This window comes from Cynara cardunculus (genome assembly GCF_001531365.2).
Source record: "Cynara cardunculus var. scolymus isolate 2C chromosome LG 6, CcrdV1, whole genome shotgun sequence".
NCBI lineage: Eukaryota > Viridiplantae > Streptophyta > Magnoliopsida > Asterales > Asteraceae > Cynara > Cynara cardunculus.
Window position 1 is genome coordinate 17,757,362 of NC_037533.1, and position 19,682 is coordinate 17,777,043.

Here is a 19,682-nt window from a genome sequence, read left to right on the forward strand (position 1 = left end):
TTTTAAGAGTTTAAGAGTTTTAAGAGTTTTTAAGAGTTTTAGCCAAATGCTTTATAATATAGTATAGATAGTATAGATATAGATTATGACGCCAAATGGTTAAGGGAGGCCCATGATAAAAAAATCATTCAAAGGGTTTTAAAATCATTAAAAACAGATTTTATTTTTACCAAACAAAATTCATCTATTAACGATTCAGATGTTACCTCTCAATGGAATTACTAGGATAGCTTTATAAATAAAAAAAAGCATCCACTCAGTGACTTAATCATAATTTTGTAGTTATTACAAGGAAAAAAGAACAGGAGATCGTGGTCCGCGTCAGGGGTTTAAGGGAATGAAAACGTTGGTTAACAATTGTGTGAATGGAGAGACGACAGCAAAGCCAACCATGGTGGCGACATCAAATATCCTTCTACTTCTTCTTACTATTAGGGTTTTAGAGTCCTCTATCCTTATCCCCAAAATCAAATGGCAATTTCCTCTCTGTATCCATCAAATTCGCTTCTCAATTCTCTCTTCCCAAATCCCTCTTCCACCTATTTCGAAACCTTGAAAGTGTACTTACATGATGGATTGAATTCACCACGAAGAAGAAGAAGAAGAACCAGTGGCAGGTTCGCTGTATCATCATCGCATTCAAATCCCAAAATTCTCAAGTCGAATCGCAGGTCCAGATTCGGTCGCAGACTTTCTCCTTACGACAGTGACAATGAAAATGAAGCTATTGACGACGACGATGACGATGATTGGGTCGATGACGTGAGTTGTTCTCTTGCTTATTTTATCTTACACCTCGTGAAGTGATTTAGGGTTTATCGAATTTTGCAGGCTTAGGGTTCTTCAGTGGTTAATTTCATGGTATTTCACGTTTTGAAGTTTGATCGAATAATTGGCATTAAGGGGTTATCGGGCTATCTTATGCTTGGGCCTGTTTGTTAGCAGCTTATAGAGCTTAATTAGACTCGCAGCATAACTGATTGGTAGTGGCTGCGTGATACGAAAAATGGCTTATTCAGTAAGCTTTTAGGGGGCTTTATACACAAAACAGAGATTTTCCAAACCTGCACCTCCAAATTAAAAAACACTCTCCTTACCTATACGAAAAAAGCCCTCCCAAACAAAAACCTTTCCAATCTATACAAACAGATTAATTCAACAAACATGTTAATTCAAGAGACAGCTTTATCCATACAAAGACTTAATAGAAAAACAACCAAACAGCCCCCAAGGGCCTGTTTGTTAGCAGCTTAATGGGACTCGCATCTTATTCGGTCAGCTATGTATAACTATTTAGTAGTGGCTTAATTATACATAAAATGGTGTATTCTGTAAGCTTCTAGAGATGAGCTTTATGCAGAAAGCCATGTTTTTTTCAAACCCGCCCGTCCAATTAGGTAGCGTTTGTCATGCATACAGGACTGGACAGGACAAGACTGGAGATGGATAGTTGTGGTTACGGAAGACACGAATATGGTAGATAGTGGTAGTGGTAGCCGATAGTGGTGGCAGACGGTGGTAGTGGTTATGGTGGAGGTGAGGTGGCCCATGGTGGTGGCGATGAACGGGGTTGGTCGGTGGCCGACGATGGTTGTGTAGGTATTGGAGGAGGTTGTAGTAGTAGAAGAGAGGTGAAGGTGGCTAACGGTGGTAGTGGTGGTAGCAATGGACAGTGGTGGTCGGTGGCTGACGATGGTTATGGAGGTGGTTATTGTAGTAGAAGAGAAGGTGGAGGTGGCCAACGTTGGTAGTGACAATGGATGGTGGTGGTCGATGGTGGTTATGGAGGTGGTGGAGGCGGCCGACAGTGGCTACCGATGGTGGTGGCGGCTGGAACTAGCGGTGGTGACCATTAAAACAAATATTATGTTAAGGTTGTATATCAAATGAGGGTTAATTAATAATACTTTAGTTTCTGTCTCATTCTTGTCCCATCTTGTTCCACCTACTTTGGTGGAACATGAAAAAGCCTTTTCTTGTCCCACGTTGTCCCAGTTTTTGTCTTTGTCTCATGCCGCACCAAACGCGGGACAGTGAGTTTTGTCCCGTCCTGTCCCATGTACACCAACCAAACAGCCCCTTAAGTCTTTCTCCCTTGCTTACCGGGTAAGATTCTCAGTCCTTCCTATACCTCTTGCTGTGCTGGGAAAAATTCTCGGTCATTCTCATTCTCAAATCTCACCCGGTAAGGTAAATTGACAACCGGTAAGTGCTTACCCAATAAGCATTTGGTGAATGGCCCCTAAGTGACACTTGCAGATTTGTTGTTACAACTTTTTTGCTGAAATGGGTGACTTGAAAGTTAAACACTAGTTTGTAGTCCCAAATAGGCTCCATAACCAACACAACTTAGGCCTTGTTTGGCAACCGTAAGATGTCATTTTCTGAGCTTATTGAAGTAGCTTTTATGTTATTGCTATGGCTTTTTTTTTCAATTTTTCCCAATTATGCCCCTAATAATTTTTCCAGTTAATTTTTCAACATGTCTTTTAGGTCGTTTTACATTATCAGCCAGTTTTTTACTAGTTCATCAGCTAGTTTATTAGTCAACAGCTGTCTTTTCAGCTAACAACTAGCTTGCCTTTTCAGCTAATAGAACGGTTAGCTTATCAGCCAGTTTGCAAACATAGCCTTACTCCCAGTCCGCAAATTGAGTTCTGGACTAATGATAAATCATGATGGCTTCCGTGTTTGAGAACCCATTGCAAGAACTTAGCAATTGTATGATACTAATAGGCATATGTGTATTTAGTATAAGTCCGATATTATTTGGTCAATACTATCCCCTTTGACTCTATGGTGTTTCTACAGGATCCCGGACCAGGTTATGATGATGACGATAAACTCAAACACAAGTCAAAAGCTGCAACCAATGGCAACGGAGGTACTTCATGTGAATCTTGAGCATATGCCAAGTATCTTGTTAGGATGTATTCTTATTCATTATGAATTCATTGATAGTTCATGTGAATCTTGAGCATATNTGAGCATATGCCAAGTATCTTGTTAGGATGTATTCTTATTCATTATGAATTCATTGATAGTTCATGTGAATCTTGAGCATATGCCAAGTATCTTGACGGGATATATCTTTATTCATTATGAATTCATTGATACTTCATGTGAATCCTGAGCATATGCCAAGCATCTTGATGGGATATATCTTTATTCATTATNTCATTGATACTTCATGTGAATCCTGAGCATATGCCAAGCATCTTGATGGGATATATCTTTATTCATTATGAATTCATTGATACTTCATGTGAATCTTGAGCATGCGCCAAGTATCCTGTTAGGATATATCTTTATTCATTATGTATTCATTGATACTTCATGTGAACCTTGAGCATGCGCCAAGTATCTTGTTAGGATATATCTTTATATTCATTATGAATTCATTGAATCTGTAGGCAGCATGTATTCACGAATGGGTAGGAAGCAAAAAATCATCAACGGAAATGGGAAGGTCATGTTAGATAGAAACGACTACACGGGTGTTTATCAGACTTCAAATGCCAAAGGGAAAGAAAAGGTAGGTTTTAACCATCTAGTCGATTTTTCAATCTATCCAAGATGAGGTCTGGGTAACCCCCCCCCCCCCCCCCAAAAAAAAACGGGGGGAGGGGACCCACCTCTTGGTGGGTGTTACTGGGTCGGTTTGGTTTAGATGATTATGGCCTTTCATTTAAGCAGGAGGCAGGGAAGTCTTCAAAGAACAAATATCGGCATTTATTAGAGGAAATAGACGTAGACGAGAAATGGTTTCCGCTACTTGATTACCTTACGACTTTTGGCCTTAAAGATTCGCACTTTATACAAATGTACGGTAGACACATGCCTTCGCTTCAGATAAACGTTACTGCAGCCCAAGAAAGATTGGAGTTCTTGATGAGTGTTGGTGTGAAAAATAAAGATATAAAGAAGATACTCATGAGACAGCCGCAGATTTTGCAGTATACAGTCGAGAACAATCTCAAATCTCACGTGGCATTTTTATCGAGTTTGGGGATTCAAGATGCAAGAATTGGACAGATTATAACCGCAACTCCATCCATCTTCTCTTATAGTGTGGAAAATTCATTAAAGCCTACCGTGAGGTATTTGATAGAAGAAGTTGGTATTAAAACGAGCGATTTGAGTAAAGTTGTGCAACTAAGCCCGCAAATTTTGGTTCAACGAATTGATAATTCTTGGAACGCTCGGTATAGATTCCTTACGAAGGAACTTGGAGCACCGAGGGATAATATAGTGAAAATGGTAACTAAGCATCCACAGCTCCTTCACTATAGCATCGAAGATGGCCTATTACCTAGAATCAACTTCTTAAGGAGTATCGGCATGCACAATTCCGACATATTGAAAGTGTCGACTAGCCTCACACAGGTTAGATGTTATTATTTTAGTATCTGTAATCCGACGGAAGTTCTTTTACAAACCCAAAATTGATTAGGAACCTGGGAACCGCCTCCTCTTCATGATGAATATTCATCATTGAATAAGACATTCATGATGAATATTCATCATGAGTAACACATTCATGATGAATGTTCATTTATATCTCACGTTTGATGAACATATTCATGTTGTTGGGCGTTAAATATTTCATGATGAGTAACTCGTTCATATTTTTTATGAATATGCCACGTGTCGTGTTGCGGGCGATACATATTTCTGATCAATTTTAGGTTCCTAATCCCCCTCTAATATTTGTTTCTGCTACCTGTTTGCTCACACTCTTGCACAAGCCAAGTGTCTTCACGGAAATAACCACTCTACTCTTTGAGATAGAGGTCTTGTCTGTATACATCTCTCCCCCGAACCCTACTATCAAGTGGGATTTACCGGGTCCGTTTTGTTTAGTTTTTAGTACTCACTTTCTGAAAATGCAACATTTGACTCGGCACATAGTTCAACAAAAGTGTACCTTCACTTTTTCCAACATTTTCACGAAAATGAGTTGTTCTCAACAGAACCCAACCCGTCATTACTATTCGGCAAAGAGGCAAATCTTAAGTTGAATCTTTGCCAAAAAAACCGATGATGCATCTATTTTGTAGTTCTAATGCGTTTACGTGGATACACAGGTGTTCTCATTGTCCCTCGAGGGAAATTTGAAGCCGAAATACTTGTATTTGGTCAACGAACTTAAAAACGAGGTGAAGTCTTTGACCAAGTACCCTACGTATCTAAGCCTATCCCTAGACCAGAGAATCCGACCCCGCCATAGATTCTTGGTTGCGTTAAAGAAAGCTCCAAAGGGACCGTTTCCGTTGAGTTCATTTGTTCCAACGGATGAAAGTTTTTGTCAGCAATGGGCGGGAACTAGCGTAGATAAATACTTGGCTTTCCGTCAAAGGTTATTGCTCAAAGATTTGGCGAAAAAATACGAAAGATCGTGACCGTTTGTGATGCTGTTAAAGGACGAAATCTTGCTTCCAATATGACTTCAATCCTGCATTTTCTTTGGGAGCTTATTCATTGTAGAGCGTACACCCTGGTAAGTGATCTTATATCTTTTTGCAAACGAGTAAATTACGTTTTCGTCCTTGTGGTTTCGAAAGTGTGTTTTTTGTCAGTGGTTTGTGATTCATTGCAAATTTTAGTCCCTATGGCTAGCTCCTACGTCTAAGTATGCGGGACGAAAACAACAATGAATTGTAAACCATAAGGACGAAAACAAGAATAAATTATAAACCATAGGGATGAAAATCGAAATTTCAAAAGTACAGGGACGAAAATAGATATTTTCAACAAACCACAGGGACAAAAACGCAATTAACTTGCTTGTAAACGAAGTTTATTTCCTATTTAGGGGTTTGTTTACCTCTTAAAAGTTCCATTAAGAGGCAACCTTTGAATCGTTAAGGGGTGAATCTTATTTGGCAAAAAAAAAAGTCTTGCCTCTTAATGGTTCTAAAACTCTCTGAATGATTTTGTATCATGGATCTCCCTTAACCATTAAAAGCCCTAATTTCAGTGTACACAATTACCAAACAATTATATTTCATTTTAAATTATATTTCATTTTACACTATATCATGAGAGCCACTTAATCATTCTGCACCAAACCATTCAACAATTGCCAAACAGCCCCCGGTGGAAATAAGAATAGAGTAAATTAGATTTTTCGTCCCTGTGGTTTGTTAAAAACTGCGTATTTTGTCCTCGTGGTTTTAAAATTGCGGTTTTTGTCCCTATAGTTTGTAATTCTTTTCTATCTTCGTCCCTGAGGCTAAACACTATTTTTCAGTATGAGGGACTAATATAAAAATGAATTGTAAACCACAGGAACCAAAAAAGCAATAAAGTTTAAATCATAAGGACGAAAAGGTTAAGAAGTATAAAACATGGGGATGAAGATTGTAATTTCAAAATCACAAGGATAAAAATAGAAATTTTCAACAAACCATAGGGACCAAAAAGTTAATTTATAAGAATATTTTCCCTAACGAAGTTTCATAATTTCTTATTTTCTTTACCCATTTTGATGGTAACTTGTTGACCTTGTACCATTTGATGACATGGATGCCAAGTTTACTGTCCATTTCGTTGTAACCTTTTCGTATCTACGTCATCAAATGTTACAAGATCAACAGTCAAAATGAGTACAAAATAGGAAACTTTGTTACAGAACTAAACCAAACTGTGTTACATTTGTCCCAAAAACTTTATGCAAGTTTTCTTGGGTGTTATATGATCCGACTTTAACGCTCTAATGCAGGTAATTTCCGGGTTCCTTCAACTAATTTCAAGACAAGTTGTAGCTCGTCTGTTCATTGCTTCGTGACAAACCAAGATCGCCTCCAAATTAACGCATTCAAGGTTGGTACCTCTTCTGAATTTTGATAAGCTAGTTGTTAGCTGAAAAGTTAGTTGTTGGCTAATAAACAAGTCACGTTTGGTAAAAACTAGCTGATAAACTAGAAGCCAATTTGAAATTACCTAAAAGGATACGGCTTTTCGTCATTTATGTAAAATACAAGGGGCATTATCGGAATAAGTGAAAAAGAAAAACCTCGGAGCTTACTGAAATGCTACATGAAGTACTTTTCAAAAAGCTAGTTTATGACTTTTACCAGATGGGGATTTTTCAATAAGCTCAAAAAATAAACCAGCTTATGATGAACTTGGTTTTCCGTTCTCTTTTTCGCCATAACCATTTTGTGTTCTTCATTCATACAGGTTTAATTTGTTAAATTTGGTTCTGCAAGAGGACACATGAAATCTTTTGGCCATGGAATACCGAGATTAACCGTTTCTACGTGCGAGTTCAATTTTTGTATACGTATGAACGTGCAAACTACGTCTTTTTCTTCTTGTTTTTAACTTCATGAGACGACAAAATGTGAGTAGAAAGGTATACATAAGCTTGTTCATTTCCCATTCCCGTTCCCGTTTCCATTCCCGTAGTTTTTTTCGAGTTGAGATTATACGAGACAATTTTATCTGTGTACAAGGACAATTTCGTCTTTTTAGTCCATTTATGTTCATTTCATTTTAAAATGTTGGAAATTAGGCTAAAAATTCTACTTTTGTAGTGTTTATAAAGTTAAATGGCTTCCTTACAAGATTTCGCCAATAGCACTTTAGCAACTTGTGAAATTCATTTTTTTTTTTGGATTAACCTGGATATCCAACCACTATGTGAGCCGACTAATCCCAGGGCGACCACCTGCTTTGCAGATAGCCCAGAGTCATCGCATTTGAACATCCGTGGCCACAAGGGGATTTTTATTCCTCTTTGGATTTGAATCTGAGACCTCTTGGTACTTTTGACCTTTAGAGTCAAGCTCAAACCAATCAGGCACCACCCTTGTGGTTTGAAATTCACTTTTTATGCATATAATATTCATGAAATAACAATTTTGTAAGTTGTTAAAGTGTTACTTGGTATATGCTGATGTGGAAGTGTTACTTGTTAAAGTTATTAAAGTGTTACTTGTCAAGTCTAAATTTCAAGAATAACTTGTTAAAAAGTTATTTTTTGAATATTAAATTCATAAAAAGTAGATTCTGCAAGTTGGTAAAGTGCTACTTGCGAATTTCACTTTAAATAATTACTAAATATTCATAAAGTAGCAATTTCGTAAGTTGTTAAAGTGCGTCTTGGTATCTACTGACGTGAAAGTTTTTTTTTTTTTAATGTAATTAAAAGTGTTGCTAAAGTGCTACTTGTCTTATCTCCATTTCGTAAGTAGCACTTTAACAACTTGCTAAAAGTTACTATTAAATTCATAAAAAGTAGAATTCGCAAGCTGGTGAAAAGCTACTTGCGAAAAATCTCGACTCTTTTGGTCAATCGAGTAGAAAAACGAATATAAAATTACCGACGAGTCTGGAACGGTTGTTTTGGTATATTTCCCATTTTAAATTCAAAATCTTCTAACGAGGTTTCAAATATTCTTATATATAAAAATGACATTCTTAACCACAAAGGTGATGTCTGATTGGTTTGAGTTTGGACTCCAAAGGTCAAAAGTGTCTAGAGTTCTCAGGTTCAAATCCAAGAAGGAAAAAAAATCCCCTTGTGATCATGGAGGTTCAAATGAATTGACTCCGGACTACCCGCAAAGCAGGTGGTCGTCTCAGGATTAGTTTGCTCACATAGCGGATCGGATATCCAGGTTAATCAGAAAAAAATAACATTCTTCTGTTAAACAGTAATATCTTTAAACTAAACAACCCTGTCTCTTTATACATGTGTTCATGATTTTGATTGGTATGCATTTTGAGAAAATGTCCCTTTGGTGACATGAAAGGCCACACTTTGGTTTGAAAGCAATGGGCATGTTGATCATCATCCTCATCCACCTTATGCATCTTTATTCCATTTCTTTTATTAGCATGAGTATCCAATCCGTTATGCAAGCCAACTAATTTCAAGGCGACCACGTGTTTTGCAGGTAGTTTAAGGTCACCGTATTTGAACCTCCCTTGTCATAAGGGAATTTTTATTCCTACTTGGATTTGAACATGAAACCTTCAGACACTTTTGATCTTTAGAGTCAAGCTCAAACCAATCATGTATCACCATTGTGGTTTTATTGGATGTTTCTTAGAAGTGGTTTGGATAGAATTGCTGAATCCATGCCAATGGGCCCGATTTATGGATCTTTTAAGTAATCCAGTTCATTTATATTTGGGTAAAAAGTCAATTACTGGTAAATTGGTCTCAAAGGAAACTAGTCTTCAAGGACACGTATTGGTTGGGGGGGGGGGGGGGGTATTTTTTGATTCACTCAGCGATTGAGGCAACTGGAGGGACTGATATCGAACCCATGACTTGTCTTGCATTTGTATAGATTTAACCAACCAATTTTCAACTGAGCTACATGCCAGAGACAATAATGTCTTTATATTTACAAAGTATCATATAACTTTTTTCTTTGACAGGTATTGTTTTATTTTATATTTATCATCGATTGTTTTATAACCGGGAAGAATATTTTCAATATCTTTAATATTTTATAAAATAGATATATTTTTAAAATTTTAAAATTATTTAGTTTCAAGAACAATGATTAAGGGGCCGTTTACTAAACGCTTACTTGGTAAGTACTTACCAGGTAATTTTCCTCACCAGATGAATATGGCAAGGGCCAAGAATCTTACCCGGTAAGAGCGATGATAAGAATTGAGAGTCTTACCCGGTAAATGAGGGTGACGACTCCTACCCAGGTAAGCGCTTACCAGGTAAATTGTTGCATATGATACTTTTTGATGTACTACAATCTTACCCAATAAAATAAATTATAGTGTTGACTCCTAACGTTAAGCACTTACCGGGTAAGCATTTAGGTAGACGGCCCCTAAATAAAAGAATACGAGAATGACAAAATCACGTGTTATTTTACAACAATGATTAACGCAATACTGTGCAGACAACCTGACCCGTGATTTCAAATCGCAGCCAAAATCACATGAATCACATATAACTTTAATGTAAAATCACATGTTATTCGAGGATATCACATTTACATTGAGATGAAAACCTTTGAATATCCATTTTGACCCCATTCATTAACCAAAGCGGTCAAACCTCATTTCACTAATTTCCCATACACCAATGCCCTCATTTTTAAATTTCCAATACATAAATAATTACGAAAAAAAATTACAGGAAAAAATAACGTACTTTAACTTGATTTCTATTTTTAATAACGTATTTTCAAAACTTTTATTTTTGTACCTAAGATGTAAAGTTTTAAACATTTAAGTATCTGAGTCACCGATGAAAGACTAATTTTTAGATTAAAAAAAATTCATGTCACTAACCACGTCAACAAATAATAGTGAGTTGGATACCACATCACTCGTCACATCAGCATGATAACCGGTTAATGCTTTAACCGGTTACCCGGGTACTTAAATGTTTAAAACTTTACATCTAAGGTACCAAAATGGAACTTTTAAAAGTACATTATCCAAAATAAAAATCAAGTTAAAGTACATTACGTTTTCATGCGATTTCCCCATAATTATATTAAATAACAAAATCACTAACAATTTAAATCCATTATATTGGTTTATTTTCTATTAAATCTTATATGAGTAAAGTTGTATGTGTAGATTAATCTACCTGTATAGATTAAGACAGTTTTTGTTTGCAGGAGCTTTTTTCATAGATGAAAACAGACTGTTTTAATTAGAAGGGACATGTTCAGAAAATAACTTGGTTTTCTACAGAAAGTTCTCCTGCAAGCTTATTGCATAAACCACTTTATGTATCATCAAACCCCACTACTAAACAATCATGTATAGTTGACCGAATAAGTTGCAAATCCTATTAATATCAAAAAGTTATATATACATAAAATCAAGAGAATTATATCTCAATAATAAGATGTACGCAGACCTGACCTCTAAAAACAATTGAAAATGCAGAAATAGATGTAAATCTTTATCTAGTTGGCATCAAAAAAACACAATCCCCATCATCTCTCCTCTCTCTTTCTCCTTCATGTAATCAACTAACAAAACTGTACTCTTTTCTATTCATTCTTCTTCATCATTAAATTGCTATTATTTACTTCCCTCATCTTTCTAATCCTTTCCTTTATTTGTTCTTCAACTACATTTGCTTGTTAGATCCCCCCTTGTTGCATGCAAAAAGGGCTATCCGGAAGATTCAAACCACGACTGTTTTCACTACACATGGAAAACCGTTACAAGTTACTCCACTGAAACAAGAACCCATGTCAGCGGTCACTGCACCCACATTTTGGGTGCAGTGGCTCTGCTGACTGGTTGACTATTGATGGTAAGTTAGTGACTACTGTACACAAAGTCTGAGAGCAGTGACTGTTGACTTGCAACAGTGACTGTACCCAAAGTATAGGAGCAGTGACTTCTGATTATTGGGTGCAGTGACTGCTGACTGATTGACTAATGATGGTAAGTCTGTACCCAAAATCTGAGAGCAGTGACTGCTGACTGACCGACTATTGATGGTGAGTCGGCAGTCACTGTACCAAAATCTAGGGGCAGTGACCGCTAACTGTTGATGGCAAGTCGGCAGTCATAGTACCCAAAATCTGGGAGTAGTGACCGACTGACTATTGATGGTGAGTCAGCAGTCACTGTACCAAAATCTAGGGGCAGTGACCGCTAACTGTTGATGGCAAGTCGGCAGTCACAGTACCCAAAATCTGGGAGTAGTGACTATTGGGTGCAGTGACTGCCACTTGAGCGACCATTGATGGTAAGTCAGCAATCAATGTACCCAAAATCTGGGAGTAGTGACCAACTGACCATTGGGTGCAGTGACTGCCGCTTGAGCGACCATTGATGGTAAGTCAGCAATCATTGTACCCAAAATCTGGGAGTAGTGACCAACTGACCATTGGGTGCAGTGACTGCCGCTTGAGCGACTATTGATGGTAAGTCAACAATCATTGTACCCAAACTTTGGGAGCAGTGAGTGAGTGACTATTGGGTGCAATCACTGNGCAGTGAGTGAGTGACTATTGGGTGCAATCACTGCTGACTGACTATTGATGGTAGGATGATAAGTGATCATACTTGTCTTGGACGTTGTAATTGGTACCAACGTGATCTATCTGATGTGACACGAGTTTTGGAGATTGGAACTTGGAGTCATCAGCTTCATCTAGAACGTATAAGAGAACGAATTAGGAAACAAACACGTGAAGCTAATCAAAGAGAGTGCGTAAAATCTCCATACCTTCCGAGGGTTTCTGATCATCTAACGTGTTTTCAAGGTAGGAAGATCCTCGTGCCAGTTGTAGTTGCGAGAGGCGCATCATCTCTAGTTGCATTGCTAGTTCGTGGTCTTCTAGTTGTCTACCGAACAATCTAGAAGCTTCCAACCCTGTTCAACGCTTCCAAGAGTCAAAAACGCTTTGAGCTAAACTTATGCTCGGGTTCTCATAATCATATGAGTTGCATCATTTATGTCTCGCTTTCGGTCATTTTGAGATGGGGAAATCCGTTCAATCCCTATAGGATTGAAATAAATCAAACCAAACAAATCCAGTAAATCCCACTTAAAGTAGGGTCTAGGGAGGGTATAATGTATGCAGACCTGCCCTCCACACCAGGGAGTAGAGAGACCGTTTCCGTGAAGACCCTCGACTTATAAAAAGGCTACGAGAAAAAGATTTTGAGCTAAAAACATAAAAGATTATTCACATATGAATAGAAAGATCTTACGAGCTTGAAGGTCATGATCCATATCCATATGGTGCGAATGGTAACACATCGGAGCCTCGAGTTTCTCAAAGTACTTCCTGAACGACAATGGAACGAGATGAGCATACATATATCTATATCTATATATATAGAGTCGGAGGAAGTACCGATTACCTATCAAATAGTTTGAGTTTTTCTCTATACGGTTTTACAAGAACACGGGCACCACAAACATAATGCGGGTTTCCTTTTGATAAAATCGTTTGCACCGTTTCCGCATTGTGAAAAGTTACAAAACCGAACATCCGTTTCTGTTGGCACGGAATTCTCACGTCTTGAACCGGACCAAACGTGCTAGAAAACACAACCCGCAAAACGTTACAGTCTAAAAATGAAAAATAGATAGATTCGACCCATCCAAAATATATACAAGTTTTTACCTAAAATAGTTAGCGACATCGTCTTCGGTGAACGTACTTTCGGCCGGAAACGTCAAATAAATTTGCTTCGAACCACTAACGATGGGGCCGGGATTCATATTAGCTCGCTCATATCGGTTTTCCATGAATCTTGATGCATCATCGGCCAAAACCACCGAATGCTGCCCATGAGGCCTGCAAATTGGATCATAACCGTTACTCAAAACCGTACTACTCTCTCAGTTCCACAATGAAAACGATATACAGTTTTAGAATTATGTAATTATTACCGTATTAATTAACCAAAAGACAATTTTACCCTTGATAACACAGATAAAAGTTGAAATTTTATTTCAAGATCGAAGCGAACCTGTCGATGAGCCGAATGCTGTTCTTCAATCGAGCAAGAAGCTTAGTCAAACTATAACCGGCTTTCCCGTGTCTTTGGCTCTCGGTTAGATACCCTTCTGCTTGAAGGGTCCTTCCGTATCTTTCATAATAGATCATAGGCAAAGAAGCGATCGAAATCGGATTACCCCTTCTCGATTTCAAGATTTCCGTGATCTCAAACTCGAGTTTTTCAAGGGAACCGGGTGAAAACGCCCCTTGATCATCGAGTTCGTTCGAGTTAAAATCCGTTACCGATTGTGCATGAAAGAACTTACAATTATTGCCATGTTTACAATGCCCTTTACTGAAATAATGGCAAATCTTTGATGGAATTCCATCTCTTCTTCCTCTTAATCCAAAATTTCCATCTGGGCTATAACAATCTTCCGAAAAACCCGAGATTTCTCGACTAAAAGGTTCGAATTGAGCTCCTAATCCTATAAAGAAATCTTGATTTTGGTACCGACAATCATCGGAAACCATATTCGGATACGGTAACGGCATCGGGGACGGGATTTGTGAGGACAAAAAGGGTCTGTTCGAATGCAAAACCGGTCGAAATTGAAGTGATGGCGATATCGGAGGTGAATGAATTGGTTTCATGACTAAATTGAGCTCGATTTTGGCCTTTTGTATCAGGTTTTGGATCAAATTATCGGGGCCGAAAGCTAATCGAATCATTTCGCGATCGGCATGGTCGAGCAAGTATATGTAACCGATTATTTTTCGAGTAATCGTTTCGGATTCTGTTTCCAGAATTCGGTTGTAAACAACTTTTGCAGCTTCAAAAGCTTCCATTTTGACATCTGTTCACAGAAAAACCCCCAATTTGGGCAACTGAATTCAAGAATGAAGAACACTTCAATACACACACACTCACACACACACACACACACATATATATATATATATATATATATATATATATATATATAGATACAGAAACACAAAAGAAAACCCCAAATTGGGTTGGGGAACTGAATTCAACAATGATGAACACTTGATATATATATATATATATGTATATATATGTATATATTACATCTCTCTCTATATATATGTATATATGTATATGTATATATGATCAAAGATACAGAAACACAGAAGAAAACCCCAAATTGGGTTGGGGAAGTGAATTCAACAATGATGAACACTTGATATATATATATATATATATATATTACATCTCTCTCTCTCTCTATATATATATATATATGCGTGTATATATATATATATGATCAAAGATACAGAAACACAAAAGAAAACCCCAAATTGGGTTGGGGAAGTGAATTCAAGGATGATGAACACTTCTTTATATATATATATATATATATATATATATATATTACATCTCTCTCTATATATATACACACACACACACACACATATATATACATATATGATCAAAGATACAGAAACACAAAAGAAAACCCCGAATCATATATATATATATGTGTGTGTGTGTGTGTGTGTATATATATATATGTATATATGTATGATCAAAGATACAGAAACACAAAAGAAAACCCTAAATTACAATCTGTATGAGGAAGCAATTACACATGAATCGAAGGGTTTCGTTTAAAATAAAATCTTGAGGAAATAAAATCCCCGAAACCAATCTTTCGAACTTCATGGGATGAATCGTTTTTCAGGTAAAAATCGAAAGAAACCTGGAAAAACAGATCAAGATTTCAATCTCGAACAAAACCCATATCTCAAAATCACGAAACAAAATCATAAAAAAAACATAAAAAATTAAACAAAATGATTCAAACTTACCCAGTGAAAATCTTGAAAACAGAGTCGAAGCCCAGAAAGAATCAGGTACAGAAGAACACAATCATCATCATCATCATCATCGTCATCGTTGTTCGAAATCCTTTTTGTTGCAGAGTTTCTCGATTATCTGCAAATCAAAAACGACAACAAGAAAAACAAAATTGGAAAACAAAAAGACAAAAACGTTTTGGTGTGTGTGTGTGTGTGTGGGTGTTGAGAGTTTGAATTGAGTGTGTGAAAAAACACACACTTACAAAAACAACAACAAGTGGGACACTTTATTCATCAATCTCTTCTTTTTAGTAAAAGAAATTCATCACTCAAATAAAAACACACACACACACATTGAGTGTGTTTGTGTTTGTGTTTGTGTTTGTGTTTGTGTGTGTGTGTGGAGATGGTTTTTGAAATGCCCCCACACTTTGTTTTTGCTACACACAGCCCACTACAGCTTGGAGACGTCCCTGCTCTATTTACCTTTTTACCCTTTTCATTTTTCATTTTTCTCTTTTTAATTCAAACCCCTTTTTTTATTTTCAAAAACCCAACTCATAACAGTAAAAATACTTTGCGATTGTTTGTTTATCTCTTAATTGTTTCATTAAGAAGTATATCTGAATCGTTAAGAGGTAATTCATGTTTGTCAAAAAGAAAATGGTTTTGAAGTCTTCTGAATGATTTTGTATCTTGGGTCTCCTTTCTTAACTATTCAGGACCCTAATTTCACTGTAAATAATTATATTTCATTTTGCATTATACCATAAGAGCTTTTTAATCATTCTGCACCAAACCATTCAGCAAATGTCAAACAACCCTTTCATTTACAAACTCAACCATTAATAAAAACCATATGAACAAATCTCAACCGTTCATCTACTCTGATAAATATCTCGATTATTTTTTAATATAAAGCATTGATCATAACGTATGAACTCTGATAATTTTTCATAAATATTCAAATCACAATAAATAAATCTCATCATTTCTAAAAATATCTCAATAAAAATTACATGGTTTGTAAATTAAAACCCTTTTATGTGTGTGTGTGTGTGTGTGTGTGTGTGATTTTGAGAAGTGGTAAATATTTGAGAAGTAGATAAGTGTACTTAGCACTTCATATGGTCAAGATCGGATTTGACTGGTCAATATTTGTGGCTTTAACTGATTAAACGAAAATTAGATAGGCAGTTTTGTAACTTTTACAAATAGGCGGCAAACGGGTTCATATATGAACCTATGTGATTCATATATTAACTCTTTTAATTCACATATGATCCCGTGTGATTCACGTATGAATTGATTAACTAATTCATATATGAACTAATTAATTGATTCACATATGAACAAGTTAACTGATTCATATATGAACCTGTGGGTTTATATACAAATCAACTAAATAGTTCACATGTGAACTAATTAACGGAATAACATATGAACATATAGTTCATATGTGTATCACATGAGTTCAATATGAACTCGTTTGCCGCTTATTTATAAAGGTTACAAAAAACCTTTCTATCTTCCGCATACCATTGCAAGGAATTATCCAGTGCTTTACAGTTAAAGCCGTAAATATTGACCAGATGAAGTACTAGAATCACTTTTTTACTTCTCAAATATTTACCACTTATCAAATGAACTGTCTGCCTATATACATATGCATATATATATATATATATATATATATATATATATATATATATACTTTATAGCATCTAAAGCATAGAAATTCGACTACGACCAATTGTGATTTTAAATGATAATGCTATGAATATAATCAGTTTAAACAGTTATTCCAAGTTTTCCACTGATATATTTAAAACAATCATATGATTATGCGATTGTATTCGTCTGGCCTCTGCATCTTATAATAACGTGTTCAGTATATTCTTAACCTGTTTGCTTAATAATACTGTTATCTTTAAAAAATGACTTTACTATATATGTTTTCCATCAGTTATTTTTTCTTAATTTAGTATGCAAAGTAAACTGTTTTTTGTTACTTTTAAAATTTAAAAAAAATATGATTAAAACACAAAAAAATATAATTAATATGATTTATTGGGGTTGGAATCACGTGAGACCAGTCTGTTTTCGTGAGACCCGTGAGACCATTTTTTTACATTTGAAACTTCACAGCAAAACATTGTGAAGATAAAAAAAAAGTCGAATCTTAACCACAAGGGCAGTGTCTGATTGGTTTGAACTTGACTCTAAAGGCTAAAAGTACGTGGAGGTCCCATGTTCAAATCCAATGAGGAATAAAAATCCTCTTGTGGCCATGAAAGTTTAAATGCGGTGACTCCGGACTATCGATAAAGCAGGTGGTCGTCCTGAGATTAGTCGGCTCGCATAGCGGGTTGAATATTCAAGTTAATAAAAAAAATTCGAATCTTTACAGTAAAAACAACATTTTGCTATAAAATTTCAAATGTAAAAAAAGTGGTCTCACGAAACCAATCTGTTTCACGTGATCTCAAGTCTGATTTATTGAGTATAGATTTAAAATCGTTTTTTAAAATACGTATTAAAAATGTTGAATTTGTCACTTGCACCGGGTCCCATCCCACATCAGTAATTAAAAAAATACAAATAATAATAATAAATTAATAAAATATAATAAAATAAAAAGGATAAGAGAGTGACGGATAAGGGGTAGTTTAGGAATTAAACAAAAATAGTTCAAAATGATGACCGGTTCTACCGGCATGATGAATGGGGAGATTCGATCTTTTAAGTTTCGGTTAACCCCAACCCCCACTTTTCCCGCCAAGCCCACTTTGACCACCCAATGTACAACCCAACATTGCACAATGTACAACTCATTATTAAAACATTAGTTGCAAATTACAAAATGGTCCCTACGGTTTACCAAAACTTTGGTTTTGGTCACTTGACTTCAATAAGTGCACCAGGTAATACTTGTGGTTTTGATTTTGCTACGGAAAACGTCACTGGTTCTAATGGTCATGAGCAGTAACTGTTAAGTCCTGTTATGTGTTGATTGGGTGAGGGTATTTTGGTCATTTTACATTTTTTTTTTTTGAGTTTTTCATTTGTGTTGTACAAGTGTATGTTGCATAGATACAGGTATTTGTGATTTAATAAAATTAATAAAAAAAAAAACTGAATAAATCTTGAACATAAAACACTCTCACCCTCAAAACCATCGGTCCTTCTTCCTGTCTCGTACGCCTAAATATAGGATCTCCATGTTGAAACCTGGATTTATATCGTTTCTATCGCTCAGAATGACAATGTGCACGTGTTGGTTTCATTGCATCCATATGAGCTTTCACAACAAAGGGTTTAAAGCCTTTATAGCATCTGCTGTTATCGCAACACAACAATCGCAACCCTGCTTGTTTGTTCTTATGTTTCTATTGCTCACATGTGAAGGATTGTGTGAGATATAGAGAGTTAAGGTGAGAAGTATACGAAGGGATCTGGACCTTGATCAACTTTGATCTCAAACTCACTCATGAATCGGTGATTGATCTGATGCATCTCATCCTAATGTACATCAAAGGGTGAAAAATGTATTTATCTTAACTCTCCTTCTCACCGGAACCCAACCCCTCACTCAAATACATTAAATATAAAAACATGTCATCTATCTTTGATATCAGAATTAATAATTTCCTAAAACCCTCAACTTACAAAAAATATATAACTCCAAATTGTTGGATTTAGACCGTCGTGAGGCAGATTAGTTTTATTTCACTGACGACAATGTCACAAGAGTAATCCAACCTAGTACGAGAGAAACCATTCATTTACACAGTTGGTCATCGCACTTGGTTGAAAAATCAGGGCCTCGAGCATGCAAAGCTACCGTGTGTTGGATTATGATTAAACGCGTCTAAGTCAAGATCCGGGCCAGAAGCAACATGTCCATCCTCCGCCTGTTTGTCGATCAACAGTAGGAGCCTCAGCCCCGTAGACATGTGTCGTTGGCCAAACCCGTACGATAAACAAGTCTTGCAGGGCCGCCTTGAAATACAATTCTCATCAACCGACAACTAGAATTTGTGCAAACGACTTTAAAAATACACTTAAAAACACATTAATTACTTGAATTTAAAAAATATATGAATTTTTAAACATGATAAACACATGAGTTTTATTTTCTCTAAATCAGAAGGCCCAACCCAGCATGTTGTGGGTCAGGCCCAATAAGCAAAGAAATCAATCTATCTCAAGCCTTAACTTTGGGCCCAATACTTTCTACAAATTAGAAGGCCCACAAGTTGTTTTTATAGCTTTTAGTTAAAAATGATAAATTTAGATAAGATTTTATTTTTATTTTTTATATTATTTTTATTTTTACAAAATTTATTTTCATTTTTATTTAATGTAATGATAATTGTTTTTATTTTCACAAATTTATCGTCAACAAAATTGATACAAAAATTATATATTTAAAGGCAAATTGTA

General features: G+C 36.2%; 3 protein-coding genes across 4 annotated transcripts in view; 1 reads left to right on the forward strand and 2 right to left on the reverse strand.

Annotated features, from left to right (window-relative positions):
• LOC112514027 overlaps nt 1–14,663 on the reverse strand; it is a 20,187-nt gene extending 5,524 nt beyond the window's left edge. Inside the window, exon 1 of the mRNA XM_025120313.1 lies at nt 14,648–14,663. The gene's annotated coding sequence lies outside the window, so the exon portion shown is untranslated. The remainder of the gene's footprint in view (nt 1–14,647) is intronic.
• On the forward strand, nt 437–7,497 carry LOC112514026 (transcription termination factor MTERF9, chloroplastic). The gene is made up of 7 exons (XM_025120311.1): nt 437–762; nt 2,812–2,884; nt 3,414–3,535; nt 3,697–4,386; nt 5,088–5,500; nt 6,725–6,825; nt 7,186–7,497. The coding sequence occupies exons 1-5, from the start codon at nt 472–474 to the stop codon at nt 5,400–5,402; spliced, it is 1,491 nt and encodes a 496-aa protein (XP_024976079.1). The 5' UTR covers nt 437–471; the 3' UTR covers nt 5,403–5,500; nt 6,725–6,825; nt 7,186–7,497.
• LOC112514025 (zinc finger CCCH domain-containing protein 18-like) lies at nt 10,886–15,632 on the reverse strand. 2 transcript variants are annotated; one of them, XM_025120310.1, is made up of 9 exons: nt 15,500–15,598; nt 15,246–15,372; nt 13,444–14,269; nt 13,095–13,268; nt 12,829–13,008; nt 12,676–12,752; nt 12,188–12,334; nt 12,025–12,112; nt 10,886–11,151 (listed from the first exon to the last, which is right to left on the reverse strand). In XM_025120310.1, the coding sequence occupies exons 3-9, from the start codon at nt 14,259–14,261 to the stop codon at nt 11,088–11,090; spliced, it is 1,548 nt and encodes a 515-aa protein (XP_024976078.1). In that variant the 5' UTR covers nt 14,262–14,269; nt 15,246–15,372; nt 15,500–15,598; the 3' UTR covers nt 10,886–11,087. The 2 variants fall into 2 exon arrangements, with proteins under 2 accessions (XP_024976078.1, XP_024976077.1); XM_025120309.1 differs by having other exon boundaries at nt 15,246–15,632.
• Nucleotides 15,633–19,682: the final 4,050 nt, after the last annotated feature.

Bases quoted from the DNA above. Each gene is read 5' to 3' on its own strand.
- LOC112514026 (XM_025120311.1), top strand. From the start codon at position 472: ATGGCAATTTCCTCTCTGTATCCATCAAATTCGCTTCTCAATTCTCTC. The intron at 3,536-3,696 runs GTAGGTTTTAAC...TCATTTAAGCAG, and splicing joins ATGCCAAAGGGAAAGAAAAG to GAGGCAGGGAAGTCTTCAAA. The intron at 4,387-5,087 runs GTTAGATGTTAT...GTGGATACACAG, and splicing joins TGTCGACTAGCCTCACACAG to GTGTTCTCATTGTCCCTCGA.
- LOC112514025 (XM_025120309.1), bottom strand. From the start codon at position 14,261: ATGGAAGCTTTTGAAGCTGCAAAAGTTGTTTACAACCGAATTCTGGAA. The intron at 13,269-13,443 runs GTTCGCTTCGAT...TCCAATTTGCAG, and splicing joins AGCATTCGGCTCATCGACAG to GCCTCATGGGCAGCATTCGG. The intron at 13,009-13,094 runs GTAAAAACTTGT...TGTGTTTTCTAG, and splicing joins GATGTCGCTAACTATTTTAG to CACGTTTGGTCCGGTTCAAG.